Source organism: Geotrypetes seraphini, chromosome 14 (assembly GCF_902459505.1).
Source record: "Geotrypetes seraphini chromosome 14, aGeoSer1.1, whole genome shotgun sequence".
Lineage (NCBI taxonomy): Eukaryota > Metazoa > Chordata > Amphibia > Gymnophiona > Dermophiidae > Geotrypetes > Geotrypetes seraphini.
Window position 1 is genome coordinate 50,588,317 of NC_047097.1, and position 19,551 is coordinate 50,607,867.

Consider the following 19,551-nt stretch of genomic DNA (forward strand, 5'->3'; position numbering starts at 1 on the left):
GGTAGGTGTCTTTTTGGATTCTTCCAGTTATAAAATTAACCTTATATAGTAAAATAGGTATGTTTTTGTCCTACCTGGACTGGCTGTCCATCTCTCCAAACCAGGCCCTCACCATCGCTTTCCCAAAGAAAATGTATTTCTTTCCCAACCCAGTTCTCGGGAATGCTGAGTTTCACACGAAACCAGCATGTCCACCACCTAAAAGTCAATACATTTACAGACAAGTAACTTACATGTGATGCTGCACCATAGAGAAATAATGTTATTAAACAGACAGCTTTGTGCAGGCAAAAAATAACAATATATCAGTACACTGTAGATCAGGGGTGTCCAATCTGCAGCCCGAGGGCCGCATGCGGCCCTGTGAAGTATTTTGTGCGGCCCTGGTCGATGCAGTGTTTTTCTCTGCTGCCCTTGGGTGTTTACCATCTCGCTGGCTCCCTCCTCTGTCTTGCTGCAGCATTTGCCCATTTGTGCAGCCCCAGAAACATTTTTTGGGGGGCCAATGCGGCCCAGGGAAGCCAAAAGGTTGGACACCCCTGCTGTAGATCATAAACCTTTTAAAGTTGTATGCTTTAAAATCAGCAGAATTAAGATTATAATTGTTCCTAGGAAGAATATACATTCTTCAGAATAACTTGTAGTGTAGAACAAGACAAAAAAAAAAAAAGGTTAAAATTAAAAGACAAGAGTCTTAATTACCCCCTGGCTATTAAAAGAAACTTGTTTCCTTATTGGCTTAAGAATTTGATTTAAGGAAGGAAACACTACACCATAAAGACTTATCCCCTCTTTTACTAAGGCCCGCTAGCCGATTTAGCGCGCCTTTAAATCTTAATTTTCCCTGTTCTTTCACATACCAGTAGAGACGCTAATACCTAAGCATGCTCTACTGTAATTATTAAATTATTTATGATAATCAAATCTATCAGAAAGGAAGACAATTTGTTGTTTGACATAAAAATACTCTAGTTGTTTGATCATCTACCAAATACAAATAAAAGCAAATTCTACATCTCCAACTCCTTATTGTTAGAAATAAAGTCAATTAAAATAATTCATAACTTTCTGAGTCACACTAATGAGTATATTTTCTTTAACCTTCCATGGTTATAAAGGGGATCTAACCTGTTCCATTATACTAAATATCAGATGAGGCAGAATCTTTAGTATCACAGAGCAGAGATTTTTCTTCTGTTTTATATTTAAATCATCAGGATATACTTAGGGGCAGATTCAAGAAAGTGTGTCAAAATGCAGGCACTAGGCTGATGCAGGCTAAGCGTGAATTCTATAAAAGCAGTTCTGCATAGATTGCCGATATGGAATACTAGCGCAAGTCCACGGTTCCATGCCTAATTTTAAGCATAAGAATTTACGCAAGGTAACCCCTTGTATTCTATAACCTGCATGCTTAACTGCTTATTTCCCTCACATGTCCATGCTCCACATAAAGCTGCATGTGATGAATCAGGGCACACAACTTCTAGAATAGCAACTTAGGGCTAGATTCACTAAGCCCACCGATCAACTTCCGACCACATAGTGACCCCTTTACGACCCCATTTCCCTCCAACCACATTCACTAACCTCTTTCCCGGTCATCCTATGATTCGCACATGCAAATGAGGCTTGAACGACATTCAAATACAGGCAGGAAGCGATTCACTAAAATAAAAAAGCAACACCGACTGGGCTGGCCGATCCAAAAATAAGCGACTGCTGAGGACCAGTCGCTGAGGTCCTTTCCGACTGCCCTGCCTTCTGCCGCCCTGCTCTCTGCCTTGCTTCTCTGCTCTCTCCTGCCTGCCCCGAATCTCCTTCTCTCTCCTGCCGCCCCGACTCGCCGCCCTACTTTCGCCCCAAGTCTCTCCTGCCTGCCGCCCCAACTCGCCCCGAACCTTTCTGCCTGCCACCCCAACTCACCCCAAATCTATCCTGCATGCAGCCCCAAATCTCTCCTGTCGTTCCCAAAGTGCAAGCCTGTGGTTTTAACCTGCGGGTTTAAAGCGGGTTAAAACCACAGGTTTGCAAAAAAGTTAAAAACCAGTCTTAAAAAAAAAGTTTTAGTAAAAGGTCACTGCTCATGCTCTGTGCATGCGTCGGGATCACTAGAGAGTGATCCTGACAGTCGGATGGGGGCGTGATTCCGATCACCCTCATTTGCATGAAAGCGATTCGTGAATCAGCCCCCCGGACGTGGATTGGATCGGATCCCTCACGGATCGGATCCGATCCATGTCCTTTGTGAATCTAGCCCTTAGGGCAGCCGAACACGCAAATGCTAATTGGTGCCAATTAGTGTCAATTAACACTAATTTAAATCAATAATTGGCTGTTAATTCCAATTAACAGACAATTATTGAATTAAGTTTCACAGGCAATTGCCCTTATTCTATAACCTGCAAACACAGATGTGTAGGCTAGGCATAAATTTGAGGAGAGTGTAGCGTAGTGGTTAGAGCTACAGCTTCAGCACTCTGAGGTTGTGTTTTCAAATCCCATGCTGCTCCTTATGACCCTGGACAAGTCACTTAATCCTCCACTGCCCCAGGTACATTAGACAGATTGTGAGCCCACTGGGACGGTGTCAGGTCAAAAGCGCGCGCAGACAATTGAGCGCAGCGCGGAGGCACACGCCGCAGAAAATTACAGTTTTTACGGCTCCGACAGGGGGGCGTGGGGGGGAACCCCCCCACTTTACTTAATAGAGATCGCGCCGCGTTGTGGGGCATTGTGGGGGGTGTGGGGGGTTGTAACCCCCACATTTTACTGAAAACTTCACTTTTTCCCTGTTTTTAGGGAAAAAGTTAAGTTTACAGTAAAATGTGGAGGGTTACAAGCCCCCAAACCCCCCACAACGCCGGCGCGATCTCTATTAAGTAAACTGGGGGGGGCTCCCCAACAAAACCCCCCGTCGGAGCCCCTAAAAACTGTAATTTTCTTCGGCGCGCGCCTCCATCTTGCGCTCAGTTGTCGGCGCACGCCTTTGTCTTTCGCGGGGTTGTCTATGAACCCACTGGGACAAATAGAGAAAATGCTTGAAGTACCCTGTATGTAAACCGCTTTGAGTGTGGTTATAAAACTATAAAAAGGTGGTATACAAGTCCCAATCCCTTTCCCTAAATTTGGGGAAGCACGTTTATACACTTCTCTCTTCGTATTTACAGTTTTTATTATTCACAGTTTTTTGCATGCTGGCTCCTCCCCCCCAAATTACATCAGCTTGCATAGAGAAATTGCTGATTCCAAGCGTTTACAGAGAAAATCGCTGATTCAAAGCACTTTGTTCACCGTGTTTTGCCTCTCCTTCAGGAACAGGCCAGGTCGCTTATACTGTTCCTGCAAACTTTTAATGTAATTCTTGATAACTTTGATGTAATCCGCAAGGCATTGGCGGAATAGAAATCTCTAATGTAATGTCTCCTGCCATACTATTCGTGGTTTCACCATATTCTAATCTAATCTAAACCTTAAATTTATATACCGTATCATCTCCATGAGAATGGAGCTCGACACGGTTTACAAAAACTTAAAATAGTGGGTAGAGAAGAAGAAAAAGGATTATATGAACTTATGTGTAGAAGGGGGGAGAGAAAGGGGGGAAGGATAGAGCTACAATTTGCTGAAAAGCCAGGTTTTCAGTTGTTTGCGGAATAACTGAAGGGAGCTCAGGTTCCGCAGCGGGGTGGTGAGGTCGTTCCAAAGACCTGTGATTTTGAAGAGAAGGGATTTTCCCAGTTTGCCTGAATAGTGGATGCCGCGTGGAGAGGGGAAGGCTAGTTTAAGCCTTTGGGCAGTTCTGGAGGAGTCGGTTTTTAATAGAAAACAGCAAATAACATATAAAAAAGTTATTTGCGGTTTTTCAGTATTTGCGGTTCTCTTAATCTCCTATCACAGCGAATACGGAAGGAGAAGTGTAGATTCTAGGAATTAATGGGCTAAAGGCCTTCCTCTATCAAAATCACTTGCCACTGAATCTTGTACTTACGTAGGTCCATAAGCATCCCCGATATTGGCAGGTCTGAAGTCTTGTTCAATGGCTCTTTCATAGGGAATTCGTTGTGAGGTCAGAAAGTAGGAGAGAGATCCCACTGGGCAGGTGGCACCAAAAAGTCTATGGTTAAAATAAGCATTAAAAGCTGGTTTTAGAAAAGCCTAAGTCACCAGACCCAACAAGCTTCACTTGTTCATGTTTGCCTAATTAAGCAAGGAAAAAAGGCATAAACTGCTCTCCTTACACCACAAGTAAAAACAGGCATAGGCAGCGGAACTTTTTTGTTTTTTGGGGGGAGGGGGTCCAAAAGCTTTGCCTCAGAACCAACCCAAGCTCCAACCCAGAACCTACTCAAGCTCCGCCCCAGACCCCACCCCTACTCCCTACTCAAGCTCTACCCCAAACCCCATCCCCATAATAATAGTACTAATTGTAATGCCATTGTTTCCATTCATTTTTCATATATACACACAATATGATCTTATTAACAATACATAATGGTTCACCAGAAAATTAAACTACATTGTATGCTTCTTAATATGAATTCATACCAGAACACCTGGCCTTGGTCACACATGTACAACACAGATAACCCCTATGCAAACACAGGACCACAAAATACCCCCCCCCCCCCTTTTACAAAACCGTAGTGCAGTTTTTAGCGTCGGCCATGGTGGTAACAGCTCCAATGCTCATAGGAATTCTTTGAGTGTGGGAGCTGTTACCCCTTCCCCTCCATCCCTGTGCACCATCTCCTCCCTCTATCATGGACTGGCATCTTTGTCTTCTCCCTATCCCCCCATGGTCCGGCATCTCTCCTTCCCATAGAAACATAGAAACATAGAAATAGACGGCAGATAAGGGCCCACGGCCCATCTAGTCTGCCCACCTTAATGTCCCTCCCCTACCTTTGCCCTGTGAATAGATCCCATGTGCCGATCCCATTTGGCCTTAAAATCAGGCACGCTGCTGGCCTCAATCACCTGTAGTGGAAGACTATTCCAACGATCAACCACTCTTTAGGTGAAAAAGAATTTCCTGGTGTCACCTCGTAGTTTCCCGCCCCTGATTTTCAACGGATGCCCTCTTGTTGTCGTGGGACCTTTGAAAAAGAAGATATCTTCCTCCGCCTCGATGCGGCCCGTAAGATACTTGAACGTCTCAATCATGTCTCCCCTCTCTCTGCACTCCTCGAGCGAGTATAGCTGTAATTTGTCAAGCCGTTTTTCGTATGGTAGATCCTTGAGTCCCGAGACCATCCGGGTGGCCATTCTTTGCACCGACTCCAGTCTCAGCACATCCTTGCGATAATGCGGCCTCCAGAATTGCACACAGTATTCCAGGTGGGGCCTCACCATGGATCTATACAATGGCATAATGACTTCCGCCTTACGACTGACGAAACCCCTTCGTATGCAGCCCATGATTTGTCTTGCCTTGGACGAAGCCTGCTCCACTTGATTGGCAGACTTCATGTCCTCACTGACGATTACCCCCAAGTCTCGTTCTGCTACCGTTTTTGCTAGGATCTCGCCATTAAGGGTATAAGACTTGCATGGATTCTGGCTGCCCAGGTGCATAACTTTGCATTTTTTGGCATTGAAGTTGAGTTGCCATGTCCTAGACCATCGCTCCAGTAGGAGTAGGTCGTGCATCATGTTGTCGGGCATTGAATCTTCGTCTGTTGTGCATTTGCCCACTACATTACTCAGTTTGGCGTCATCGGCGAATAATGTTATTTTACCTCGAAGCCCTTCTGCCAAGTCTCTTATAAAGATGTTGAATAGGATTGGGCCCAAGACTGAGCCCTGTGGTACTCCACTAATCACCTCCGTCATTTCGGAGGGGGTGCCATTCACCACCACCCTTTGGAGCCTACCTCCAAGCCAGCTCCCAACCCATTTCGTCAATGTGTTACCTAATCCTATAGAACTCATCTTGCTCAGTAACCTGCGGTGTGGTACGCTATCGAATGCTTTGCTAAAGTCCAGGTACACGATGTCCAGGGACTCCCCAATATCCAGCTTCCCTGTCACCCAATCAAAGAAGCTGATCAGGTTGGATTGGCAGGATCTCCCCTTAGTAAATCCATGTTGTCGGGGATCCCGTAGATTCTCCTCATCCAGGATCTTATCTAATTGGTGTTTGATTAGAGTTTCCATTAGTTTGCTCACTATCGATGTTAGACTCACTGGTCTGTAGTTTGCTGTCTCCATCTTTGAGCCTTTCTTGTGCAGTGGAATGACGTTAGCCGTCCTCCAGTCCATCTCTCTCCTTGTCTTCTTTCCTTCCTACAGTCTGGCATCTCTCTCTTCCCTCCTTGCTTTCTCTGGTCTGGCAGCTCTCTCTCCTTTCCCCTCCAGTGGTCTGACAACTCTCTCTCTTTTTCCATCACCCTTCTCCAGAATCCGACATCTCTCCCTTCTTTGAGTCATCTGTCCTCCCTCCCCATGTAACATTTTTCCTACCCTCCTCTTCACCACTATCATGTCCAACAGTTCTCCCTCTTTCTTCCTTTCCCCATGTATACTATCTCTCTTTTCCTCCCACTCCATGCACCTATGTCCAACAATTCTCCTTTTCTCTTCCCTCCCCCACTGGCAGCATCTGTCTTTCCCTCCCTTCCCAGCACCCCATCCATGCGGCATCTGTCCTTCCCAATCCCCTCCCAGTCCGTGCAACATCTGTCCTTCCCAGCCCATGCAGCAACTGTCCTCCCTGTCTTCCCAACCCCCTACCCCCAGCCCATGGCATGTAGTATATGTTGTTCTTCTCCCTCCCCCACTCCCCACAGGACCCTGCAGCATGACATCTCTCTTCAGCTCCCAACTCCCCAACACCTCTTCCCTAGTCGCCATTATTTTAAATCTTCGGGCAGCTGAGGCATCAATGAGTTCAGTCTTCAGCCTGCCTGGAATCCTTCATTCCATAGCAGCCCATCTAGTCGGGAACAGGAAGTCGCTGTTGAATGAAGATTTACGGGGTAGGCCGAAGGCTGAACTCGTTGACACTGTGGCGTGGCTGCCCAAAGATGTAAAATAACAGTGACCGGTGGAGGAGGTGTGGGGGAGTTGGGAAGTGAAGAGAGATGTCATACCATAGGGTCCCGCTGGAGGGGGGGGAAAGGAAGGCAAGAATAACATGCCACACACCGTAAATTTAAAATTAGAGTGTCTAAAAGAGAAGGTAGGTGGGGAAGGAGAGCCATCGCCAATTTGGGGGGAGATCACGACCCCTATGCCCCTCCCCCCATTACAAAGCCGATGAAAACAGGTGAAATATACAAGATAAGCCTTGACAGCAGAAGCCCCAAATAAATGAGGTATTCAAATACCAAAGACTGTCAGGGCAATTCTATAACTTGGCACCTCATTGCCACACACTAAGTGCCAATTCTGCAGTGACATCATGATGCCAAGATTCCATTATAGAATACTGATGCCAAGTAAGCATCAATACACTGACATTAGGCACACCCACTTATGCCAAGTCTATGGCTGGTGTATCTAAGTGCACCATAAAGTACACTTGCTCAGTAGCCTATAAGTTATACAGGTAAGTTGTACTAGTCTGGCTTGTTTAGTTTTACAATGGGTGTATTGATGTTGTACTGCTCATTGCAGTATGTAAGATTCTGCCTTTTCCTAGGTACTCATGTGTGACGTGTGGATTGTTACTAAAAATCATGTTTTCATACAGATGGGAGTTGTCAAAAAATGATGGGCCCTGGGTGTCACATATGCTAGGTATGCCACTGGATGCCTGGAATGCGCTACCGAGAGAGGTGGTGGAAAGTAAAACTGTGACTGAGTTCAAAGAAGCGTGGGATGAACACAGAGGATCTAGAATCAGAAAATAATATTAAAAATTGAACTAAGGCCAGTACTGGGCAGACTTGCACGGTCTGTGTCTGTATATGGCCTTTTGGGGGAGGATGGGCTGGGGAGGGCTTCAATGGCTGGGAGGGTTTAGATGGGATGGAGTAGGTTTTAACAGAGATTTCGGCAGTTGGAACTCAAGCACAGTACCAGGTAGAGCTTTGGATTCTTGCCCAGAAATAGCTAAGAAGAAAAAAATTTAAAAAATTTAAATTGAATCAGATTGGGCAGACTGGATGGACCATTCGGCTCTTTATCTGCCGTCATCTACTATGTTACTATATTACTATGTTACTATATATGTAGGTTTCAAATCTATAAAATTCAGAAATGGGCAGAGAAGCCTAATCATTCTAAGCTTAATTAAAGTTTTCTTCACTATTTCCCTTACTGACCTCCCACAGTTAATTCAGAGAAATACCCCCAGATTCCTTGCCGTGGAGGGGCATTTACAACAGGACGTCTAAGTCAGAGTTTAGACGTTTTGAGAAAGACATCCAGAAAGTTAGTAATAAAAAGGTCCATTCTCAAAACTGCCACATCTAACTTTTTTTTTTTTACATAAACTATCTAGATGAATTATCCCTTAGTACGTCTATCTTTTTTTGACATTCCCAAATATAAAGATGTCTGCATAAAAAACGCATAAGCAAGCTGTTCGGATGTGGTACCCAATTGTCCTATCCCATCAGAACAGCTTGCCATCAGCTGATCGCAGCAAAGAAAGACCCATCAGCTGAGCCAGTTTCGGGTATTCCCCTTGCCAGGCTCAACTGAACTGGCAGGGAGATTCCTCTCTATCTTCATCCCTCCCTCACAGGCACAGATCTCCCAGCCCCTCCACAGAAAGCCCCTGCACCCCTCTCCCAACATTCCCACACACCTCTGTACCTTTGGTACAAAAATCAGCAGGAGGAATGCCCACTCCCTTCTGCTGCCGGGCCCCATCGAACCTTGACACTCCACCCCAAACCATGGCACCCCTGAACCTGTGGTACCCCTGAACCCATTGCACCCCACTCCAACACTTGAACCCATAGCACTTCACTTCATCACCCCCCAAACCCGTGGTACCCCACTCCAACACCCCCTGAACCCATGGCACCCCACCACAGCACCCCTGAACCTGTGGCACCCCACCATGACATCCCCTGAACCCATGGCACTTCATTGTGACACCCCCTATTTTCAGTGACAATCTGGCGAGATGGATGCCCACTCTCTCCCTCCAGCAGGCCCGCCTCTTTATAATAGTGGCCCTTCCCCTTCCCACTGCATCCTAGGATGCACTGGGAAAGGCCTCAGATTGGCCCAGGAGCCTTAGGCCCCTCCCACCTGGGCCAATCAGAGCCTTAGGTCCCTCCCAGTGCATCCCTGGATGCATCAAGAAGGGGAAGGTGGAGGTGGCAGAGATGAAGACACTATTGAATTCAAGAAAGCTTGGGATAAGTACATAGATCTGCCTGCTAAAATTATTTTGAATATCAGCTGGCGAGGCTTCTGTCTGCTTAAATCGCATTTTTCTGCGTAACCCCCAGATATTCAACAGCACTAAAGCAGGCAGTGCCACTGAATATCACCTCCGACTACTGTCAATGTAATTACTCACCTTACTGTCTCAGACAAGTATGTCTGTTCAGAACTTGAAATCTTTTCATGCCAGTCAGGACTAGTATAATTGGACAAGGGGAACTTCATAAATGAATCCACACTTCACCAGTACTCAATAACTCAATCCAGGACAGAAATGGGGTTTTGAACTAAAAGATTACTTTTTAAAAAAAAGTTGTCTTGAGACTCAAAATAACTATTATCAGAGAGCAAAAAATAACTAAAAACACATGAAGGGCAATTCTATAACTGAACACCTGATTGGAATCTATTCTGTAAAGGAAGGTAGGCACCTACTTTTTTTACAGGATACTAGCATAACAGCTTAAATACGTGCTTAAATATTAGGCGTCAGACATAGATACATGTGTAATTTATAACCGTCTATAAGTTACACAAGTTGCACGTGTAAGTTACACATGTAACGTGTGTAACTTACACGTGTAAGTTGCACGTATAAGTTGCACGTGTAACTTGCACGTGTAACTTGCACGTGTAACTTGCACGTGTAACTTGCACGTGTAACTTGCACGTGTAACTTGCACGTGTAACTTGCACGTGTAAGTTGCACGTGTAAGTTGCACGTGTAACTTGCACGTGTAACTTGCACGTGTAACTTGCACGTGTAACTTGCACGTGTAACTTGCACGTGTAACTTGCACGTGTAACTTGCACGTGTAACTTGCACGTGTAACTTGCACGTGTAACTTATAGACAGTTATAAATTACATATGTATCTGTGGTATTTAGGTGCTAACACCCTGGCTCTATGTTGTATGTGTAAGTTACATGTGTAAGCTACATATGTAACTTACATGTGTAAGCTTACATCTTACATGTGTTACATATACAATTGACCAAAGAGCACACTAGTTCAAGTTAAATTACACATGTAACTTACACGTGTGTAACTTACACGTGCAACTTGCACGTGTAACTTACACGTGCAACTTGCACATGTAAGTTATACGTGTAACTTGCACGTGTAAGATACATGTGTAATTTATAACTGTCTATAAGTTACACATGTAAGTATGTCTATAAGTTTCAGTTTGGAAGGGTGTATATTCTCTTACCCCTTCTAACTTTAATAGTAAATAGTACAGTAAATAGACAGTTATAAATTACATATGTACCTAGCACTCATACAAATTCATTGTGTCAGGCTTTATGTACTACTTCCTCAGCCTGACACAATGAATTTGTATGAGTGCTAGGTGGTACTTCTGAGGATCTATAAACGTTGTACTATTTACTGTTAAGAAAGTTAGAAGGGGTAAGAGAAGATACACCCGTCCAATCTGAAACTTATAGACATACTTACATATGTAACTTATAAACAGTTATAAATTATACATGTATCTGTGGTATTTAGATGCTAACACACTGGCTGTTTCTGACGCTTAACATTTAAACACGTATTTAAGCTGTCACACAAGTATCCTGTAAAAAAAAGTAAGTGTCTACCTTCCTTTACAGAATAGATTCCAATCAAGCGCCCAGTTATAGAATTGCCCTTCATGTGTCTTAATTATTTTTTGCTCTCTGATATTAGTTATTTTGAGTCTCAAGACAACTTTTTAAAAAAAGTAATCTTTTAGTTCAGAACCCCATTTCTGTCCTGGATGAGTTATTGAATACTGGTGAAGTGTGCATTCATTTATCAAGTTCCCCTTGTCCAATTATACTAGTCCTGCTTCCTGCAGGATCCTGGTAAGTTCTGTGCTTCTGATGGGGAATAAGTGCAGGGAATGGATGTTTCCTGCCTTATAGGCGATGAAGATACAGCCCTTCATGGGGTCAGAAATGCAGGATCCTGTGCTTTTGATGGGGAAGGAGTGCAGGGAATGGATGTTTCCTGCCTTATAGGTGGTGAAGGGTGCTGAATCCAGGGGGATACAGCCCTTCCTGTGGTCAGAATTGCAGGATCCTGACACATCCTGCATTATCCTGGCAGGTTCTGTGCTTCCGATGGGGAAAGAGTGCAGGAAATGGATGTTTCTTGCCTTATAGGTGATGAAGTGTGCTGAATCCAGGGAGATACAGCCCTTCCTGGGGTCAGAATTGCAGGATCCTGACAGATCCTTCTGGATCCTGGATATCCTGCAGGATCCTGCACATCCTTCAGGATCCTAGCAGGCCCTATGGTTTTGATAGGGAAGGATTGCAGGGAATGGATTAATTCCTGCCTTATAGGTGGTGAAGGGTGCTGAATCCAGGGGGATAAAGCCCTTCCTGTGGTCAGAATTGCAGGATCCTGACATCCTGCATTATCCTGGTAAGTCCTGTGCTTTTGATGGGGAAGGAGTACAGGGAATGGATTTTTCCTGCCTTATAAGTGGTGAAAGGGGAATACAACCCTTCTTGGGGCCAGAATTGCAGGATCCTGTGCTTTTGATAGGGAAAGAGTGTAAGGAATGGATGTTTCCTGCCATATAGGTGGTGAAGGGTGCTAAATCCAGATAGATACAGCCCTTCCTGGTATCAGAATTGCAGGATCCTGACACATCCTGCAGGATCCTGTGCTTTTGATGGGGAAGGAGTACAGGGAAATAGAAGTTGCTTACCTGTAACGGTAGTTCTCCTTGGACAGATGGATCTTACAGCCACACAAGTAGGTGACGTCCCCTTGACGGAGCCGACCCAGCAGTCTAAAAGCTGCAAAGCTAAAGAGTTTTGCGCATGTGCTAGCCCTCCCCCCCTCAAGTAGCCCACCTGGCCCCTATATAAGACCACCCCCAACCGGCACACCCAGTTTTAAAAGTTTCCACGATACAACCCGACTCGGTAGTCTGAACGGGTCCACCCGTTCTCTTATCGCTTCAACTTTTATTTCAATTTATTTCAACTTACTTTCGATCTAATCTTAACAATATGCCTGAAAAAGCCAAACCTGGCTTTAAACGCTGCTCCACGTGCGACCTCAAGATGTCGGCGACGGACCCGCACGCCTCCTGTATCCGCTGCCTGGGTCCCCTCCCTGCCTTATAGGTGGTGAAGGGTATTGAATCCAAATAGATACAACCCTTCCTGGGGTCAGATTGCAGGATACTGGTATGGAGTATTGTGCACCCTGCCCTAGCCCTCTATGTTTAGGAGGCCAGTCTGCTCTTACTCCCAGGGAGTTTTGTCAACCAATTCTTGATGCTATATAAAGGAGGCCATGTGGCACTGCTACAGCCAGAATGAGGGGGGCTGGGTTGTTCTCAGGTAGGGTTATAAGATTACCCGTTTGGAAATCCAGACCCCTGGACCCACCCAGTTCCACCCATCCCGCCCCAGTCCCACTGCCAATCCCGCCCTAACCCTGCTGGGTTTCAAAAGCTGTCCGGATCTGCAGACATGTCCTTAAAAGGAGGACATTTCTGGGGGAATCTGGATGTCTGGTAACCCTAACCCTCAAAGCCACACACAAAGCAAAACTATGCTGCAGCTGGTGTAACTGCAAGCAGAAGCGTTTTGCACTTCTTTTACAGGATGTCTGAAGTTAATTTACACTCTGGGTTAAAGTTGAAAAACTCATGTCCAAGAAACATGAGGAGAGTGCAATAATCTCGTGCATATTGGAGTCATGCAACTTTTGAACACAAGCATTTTCTGGTAGAAGACTGATTTCACCTTTTTCAACAGTCTCACACATTAGTCCATCCAGAAAGTGTTGATCTTCTCCTACTGCAGGTTTAGAAATATTAATGGAAGGAGGAGCAGTTACATCCTACTGCACTGTTTAAAAGACAGTAAAATTAACTTGCCTAGGGGAGTGTGGGGCACTGTGGTTAAAGCTACAGCCTCAGCATGCTGAGGTTGTGGGTACACTGGGCTAGTCTCTTAACCCCAACCCCACCCCCACATTGCCCCAGGTACATTAGATTCATTGTGAGCCCCACCAGGACATGCAGGAAAAAATGCTTGAGTACTTGAATAAATTCATGTAAACCATTCAGAGCTCCCCAGGGTGAACAGTATAAAGAAATTGAATAAATAAATCTGAATAATTAGTTTCAATAAGACTGACGAGGTTACTAAAATTCTAAATCCAAAGTATTGCTGTTCTTTTTTTCCCCTCTGTGATAAGCTATAGCCTATTTTTACTGCCCCTCTGGTTGTCATTCTGCAGGGAGTCCCCGCGCTGACGTCTTCTCCTTCTCTGCTGATCGGCCCACACTGGAAGAGAAGAGGACGTCATAAAGGGCGGGACCGGCGGAGAAGACGGCGTTGCAGGGGACTCCAGTAAATGCATAGCAGCAGCTGTGGCAATCAAAAAAAGAGGAGGTCTGTTAAGGTGGTCCAGGATCCCGGAAAATCCTGCAAATCCCTGCTTTTTTTTTAAACCAGGATCTCAATACAAGTCAATGAGGATCCTGGAAATCCTGATTTTCACCATGTTCCATAAAGCACGTAGGCTTCATTACATTTGAGTCTCCAACGACAGACCACTAGCATCTCTGATGGAAAGGGGTGAACCAAATCTAAACAAAAACATACGATTCTTTTAAACTCCTGATGTAACTGTTTCGAGCTATTCTGGCTTGACTGTAAATGTGGAATTATTTTATGCTCGGAACAGGACAAACCTAGGATCAAGTCACCCTATTTGATCCACCTAAGGTGAGTTGGCAACTCTCGCTACATATTCCGAACCCTGAATCCCCCCTAAAGGAGTTCAAAAGCTGCTGTAATAAAGTTTGGTATTCTAATATACAGTATTTCTTCTATAAAATAGTGATCTCATCCGCTTCCGTCTACGAGCATATTTAGGAGGAGGAAAGGTAAGCGGAGGGAAAAATTAATGCGGCGGTCTCGACTTCCTCACCTGCCTCGCAGGTTACAGTCCGTAAAATACACCTCCGAAATAAACTTCTCCACTCGTTCCAGCGTCGTACGCCGGTTCTTGAGCACCAGAGCCGGGCCTGCCATAGCTCACGACTTCCTTTAGTCGTCCCAGTCCGGCAAGTTTGAGTCCGGCGAGAGTCCACAGCTGGAACACTAACGTTCCGCACGTCTGAGAGTGGCAGAATAAATTAGCTGCCACCAACCGGGTTAGCAGCGGGCAGGAGCACGGAAAACTCGCTCCTGCCCGCTGCTTCCCTGGACCACCAGGGATCAAATTTTTTTGGGGAGGCCATGGTGCCCCCCCCCCCCCCCGTTCCGGCGCCTATGAATGGAACAACTCTGAACAGTAAAAAGCTTCTCAGATGATATCAATATGACTTTTGTCTTAAATGAAAGTTGAGCAAAACTAAAAAACATCCCTCTTACTGATGACCATGGATCTTGAACAGGAAGGTGTATATAAATATCTAGAATTGGAGGAAGCAGCAATAAGCAAGCATAAATCACTGAGATGAAAGACAAAAAAATTATTATAGCAGATTTAAAATTATATCACAGTCTAAAATACAAGCCATTAATCAGCTGGCAATTCCTTCACTCTCATTCAGATTTAGAATTATAAACTGGCCTCTTGGGGACCTTGAAAAATTGAACGTATGAAGGAGAAAACACTTCCATGCCCACAAGCACATTTATAAGAATCAGTGTATAGCAAGACTATACATTTCCCAAGCCCAAGGTAGAATGTGTCTCATAAAAATAATTATGCCTATTGAGCTACTATCATAGGCCTCCAGGTTTACCAACACTATGAGATCCAAATGCACAAAAAAATAATTTTAAAATTCTATCATTGTGACCTGCAGATAATGCCACACCATGGGAGTGAGACGCAGTAGCAGGTCTGAAATCTGTTTCCAGAGCTTGTTAGCATAGCTCGGAAGAAAATCCTGGTCCAAGGCCATGTAGAACAAAACACCCAGGTACTCCAGGCATGGAGATAGCTCCAGCTGACTCCTCTTGAAGTTGATGATCCATCATCCCAAGTCCTGAAGCTTGACCATTCTCGAAACTGCCAGTTCACATTCCTCCTTGGACAGGTCTCCGATTAGCCAACTGTCCAAATACAAGTGCATCTGGATTCCTGCCTTATAGAGGTGTGATGCCACCACTGCCGCCTTGGTAAAAATGCAAGGTGCTGTTGCGAGGCCAAAGGGAGTGCCGAGAACTGGAAATGCTGCTCCAGTACATGAAACCGCAAGTAGCTCATGTGGGCCGTAAAAATGGAAATGTGGAGATAGACCTTTGTCAAATTGCGGGAGGCAAGAAACTCCCCTGGTTTCACTGTCACTATGACTGAACGGTCTCCATGTGGAAATGCAGAACTCAGTGCCGCATCGACCAACTTGAGGTCCAGAGTGGGTCTCCAGTCGTCTGAGCCTCTCTTTGGTATGATAAAGTATATGGAATATCTATCCAAGCCTGATTCTTCAACTGGTACTGGCTCTATAGCACAAAGATCTGGTAGGGTAGGGGGGCACAAAACTTGATTTTGTAACCTCAAACTTCTAGGACTCAATGATCAGCACCTTTCTGAGCCCAAACTGACCAAAATGCTTCTATCTGGGGAGGCTTGGCATCATTGTGCTTTCTTGAAGGTTAGGGAGAGATGACAGCCCAAAGGCTTGCTGTCTGCTACCCTCACTGAACCTCTGCTGTGACTCCTGAAAGGACTTCTGTGTCACTTGGCCTCCTGCATAAGGCTAGAATCTTCAAGAGCTGCAACACTTCCCACATCCCATACCCCAAGTCATCTGGAGGTCTGCTGTCCAGAAAGCCTTAGGGTGACGGTCCGTAACGCTAGCCATCAGGTCATGCAAATCCTTGCCAAATAGCATCTGCCCTTGAAATGGAAGCCTGTGAGGCTGAATCTTCTTCCCAATCTCTGATCCAGAGCATCTGCTGGGTGGAAATAGCATAGGCTGACACCTTGCTCATAACTCTGATATACAGAGTGTCTGCTATATAATCCATCCCAGATGGAAAAATTATATCTTACTGATAATTTTCTTTCCTTTAGCTGCAGCAGATGAATCCAGACACAAGTGGATTGTGTCCATCTACCAGCAGCTGGAGATAGAGAATACCCGGTTGAACTCAGCCTTATTGGATGTACAGCCTCCTCGTCAACCAGATCAAAATTGTTCCTAGTAAAATCCTGCCCCACACTGCAGATGCTATACTACAGAACAATCACTGGAAACGGGCCTGCAAACCCTGAGTGAAAAAGGAGTCAAAGAAGCCACACAAAATGCCAAAAAATCAGAAAGGCATCCAAACATAAACATGAAAGCCCAAGACAGGGTGGAGCTCTGGATTCATCTGTTGTGGCTAAATGAAAGAAAATTAGCAGGCAATATATAATTTTTCCTTCCTTAGTGCTATCAGCAGATGAATCCAGAGATAAGCGGGATGTAGCAAAGCAGTCCTAAAGTAGGGAGGGAAACTACCATAAGAACAGAAGTCTGATAGGAAGCATTTTGGAAGGCAGATATAATGGAGATGAACTGGTCACTGTGCCACAATCATCCAACAAAAGCCATATAGTCTCCAACCAAAACCCCATCACGCAACAGGTGGAATAGAAAGCATATGAACCATAACAAATGCCTAATTAATGCTACACGCTATGGTAACCCTGGCACAACTGTGCCCTTGTGCCCAAAAATCAAACAAACATATGTCCTGAACAGGGAAAGATATTTGAAACTAAAAGGAACCCAATGCCCTTGGCTGCCCACTGAACATGCCACACCTCCCAAATGCACAAGCCATTGGATAAGGTGATGATATAGAAGGGAAAACAGAAAAGGACAATAGGCTCTACTCATGGAACCCCATAGAATAAAAAGTGAAGGCTCAGAACTTAAAGAAAAACCCTACTATATTACCAAGCTGCAGGCATCACCTAAAAGCGGAGGTCGACCCCCTGACTGGCAAAATGGAAATACCAACCAAGAGACAACAAACGCAGTCTGTTAGAAATCCGTAGCCAAAGAACCAGAAAAATTAACTCTGAAGACACCAACAAGACCCAAATGAAGCCAAAGGCAACCATCAGGTACAGCTGCAGGAACTGTGCAGCCACCCCAACAGTCCAAGTCATAGAGATGGCCATTGAGCTGGACCCACTGCTCTAGTTCTAAAGCAAAAATATGCAAAAAGAAGTCACTCTATATTCTATAGCAGAGAACTAGAAGCAAATGTCCATCAACTGTTGTTAGAACTAATGCTCAGAGACATGAAGGCAGATGAAACCGCCTCACCACCCAATCATCGCATTGCTCAATAGTGTCAGAATAATGACAGTGGCAGATGTTGGACTTGCAATTGCCTAATTGGCTATAAGCTCTATATCTTAAATAGATAACTTAAGATGGACAAGCTTTAAGATGTAGAGCTTATAGCCAATTAGGCAAATGCAAGTCCAACATCTACCACTGTCATTGTTCTGACACTGTATTGAGCAATGCGATGATTCGGTGGTGAGGCGGTTTCATCTGCCTTCATGTCTCTGAGCATTAGCTCTAACAACAGTTGATGGACATTTGCGTCTAGTTCTCTGCTATAGAATATAGAGTGACTTCTTTTTGCATATTTTTGTCATAGCCATTTTGAGTCACTCAATAGATGCACTTTGGTTGAGTTATTAGCCCCTTTTTTGTGTATTTTTTACCTAGTTCTAGAGCAGGCTGGTGAGTTAGCCAGAGGCAGCTGCTATGGAATCTTCTATTGATGGCATCAAACCAAACCAGTGTAGTGAAAAAATACCCAACACTTGAGAAGACTGCAAACTACTACTGACTATCCCTAGTCCCTACTACTACTGACTGTCCCTTGACTGCCCCAGGAGGCTAGCACCGGACAAACTTCAGCAGTGTGTGTCCCAAAATTCCAAGGACAAATCCAGATACCGTATGCAGAACCAAACCTGACAGGTCTACCTTGTGAATCAGACTGGATGGACTGCGCAGGCCTCAATATACCACCCTATACGAGGAACAAGCTAAATATGGTGGTATGAAAATAAGCCCCAGCTGAAGCTGACCTGAAACCTACAGTAAGTGAGGAGCTACCAAGGCGGCAAAAGTAGTTCCTGGAAATGCCCATGCCATAGACAGCGTTCTAGAGGAGCAAGTGCTAGAGGTGATGCCGACTGGAAGGCATCAGATGCAAAGATGCCCCCAAATAGAACTGTAGCTGAAGAAACAGGTTGTGGAGACTGGTCCCTTAGTTATCACATTATTAGATGTAGAACTAAGCAGGTTGCAGCCAAGACTGCTCCTATAAACACAATTGTTCAAATATGGCTGTGGTCTACACATCTACAGGCAGATCACCACCCCTGAAAGTACAGGGAACTGCAACTGCTGTACCTAAAGCCAAATTTGTGGACAGCACTGATGATACTTACATTGCGGGCAGCACTGACATCTGAGTACTCCCTCAGAGAAAGCATAGTTGAGGAATAAAAAAACTCCTACACTCCTACTCCCTGTTATGACGGTCCTAGTGATTTAATCATCTCACTGTTGGCCTGGTAACTCAGACAGATAGAGGCTAGAAGCAAAGGTTTGGGTTGCTGAGTAAACCACATTAAGAACATAACATCATAAGAATAGCCTTACTGGGTCAGACTCAACAAACAGCATAAGAAACTACCATAAAAAGACCCCAGAGAAGACTTCTAGATAATTAAGCTGGAACCTGCCAATGGGAAGAAAAACCTGAGTGGAGCGGTAGGTAAGACCAGGTAACACAGAACCACAATATAGAAAGAACATATTCCAATAGGAGAATGTAAAAATTATCCTTTCAAACAGGAGGATGGGCAATTTCAAGAACAGATGAAAGGCGGAACTACTCCGCAAAGGCCGATCCCCACATCTTCAGTAAAAAAAAAAAGGAGCAAACAACCAGCAGCAAATGAAGGCACTGGACTTGTACCAAAGAAACAGGAGCCAAAGAAAAGAGGGTCCATAACAACCAACAAGGAAGCCAAAGGGACTGGAGCCAAGAGCCATAGCACGCCTCCCTAGGTATGTACTGGGCACCATCCAAAACTGCCACTATAGTGCCACCCCAGCACCACTCAGAACTGAAGACTAGACCGCACATAGTCCGAGGACACTACCATAGTTCAATAAAAGAGAAGGCTGACAAAATCTCCAA

The 19,551-nt window shown here is 44.9% G+C and overlaps 1 protein-coding gene across 1 annotated transcript in view; it reads right to left on the reverse strand.

Annotated features, from left to right (window-relative positions):
- MAN2C1 (mannosidase alpha class 2C member 1) overlaps positions 1–14,446 on the reverse strand; it is an 80,299-nt gene extending 65,853 nt beyond the window's left edge. The window contains exons 1-3 of the mRNA XM_033920906.1: positions 14,300–14,446; positions 3,992–4,117; positions 75–198 (exon numbers count right to left, since the gene is read on the reverse strand). Of these exons, the coding sequence (XP_033776797.1) occupies positions 75–198; positions 3,992–4,117; positions 14,300–14,403 (354 nt within the window). The 5' untranslated portion in view covers positions 14,404–14,446. The remainder of the gene's footprint in view (positions 1–74; positions 199–3,991; positions 4,118–14,299) is intronic.
- Positions 14,447–19,551: the final 5,105 nt, after the last annotated feature.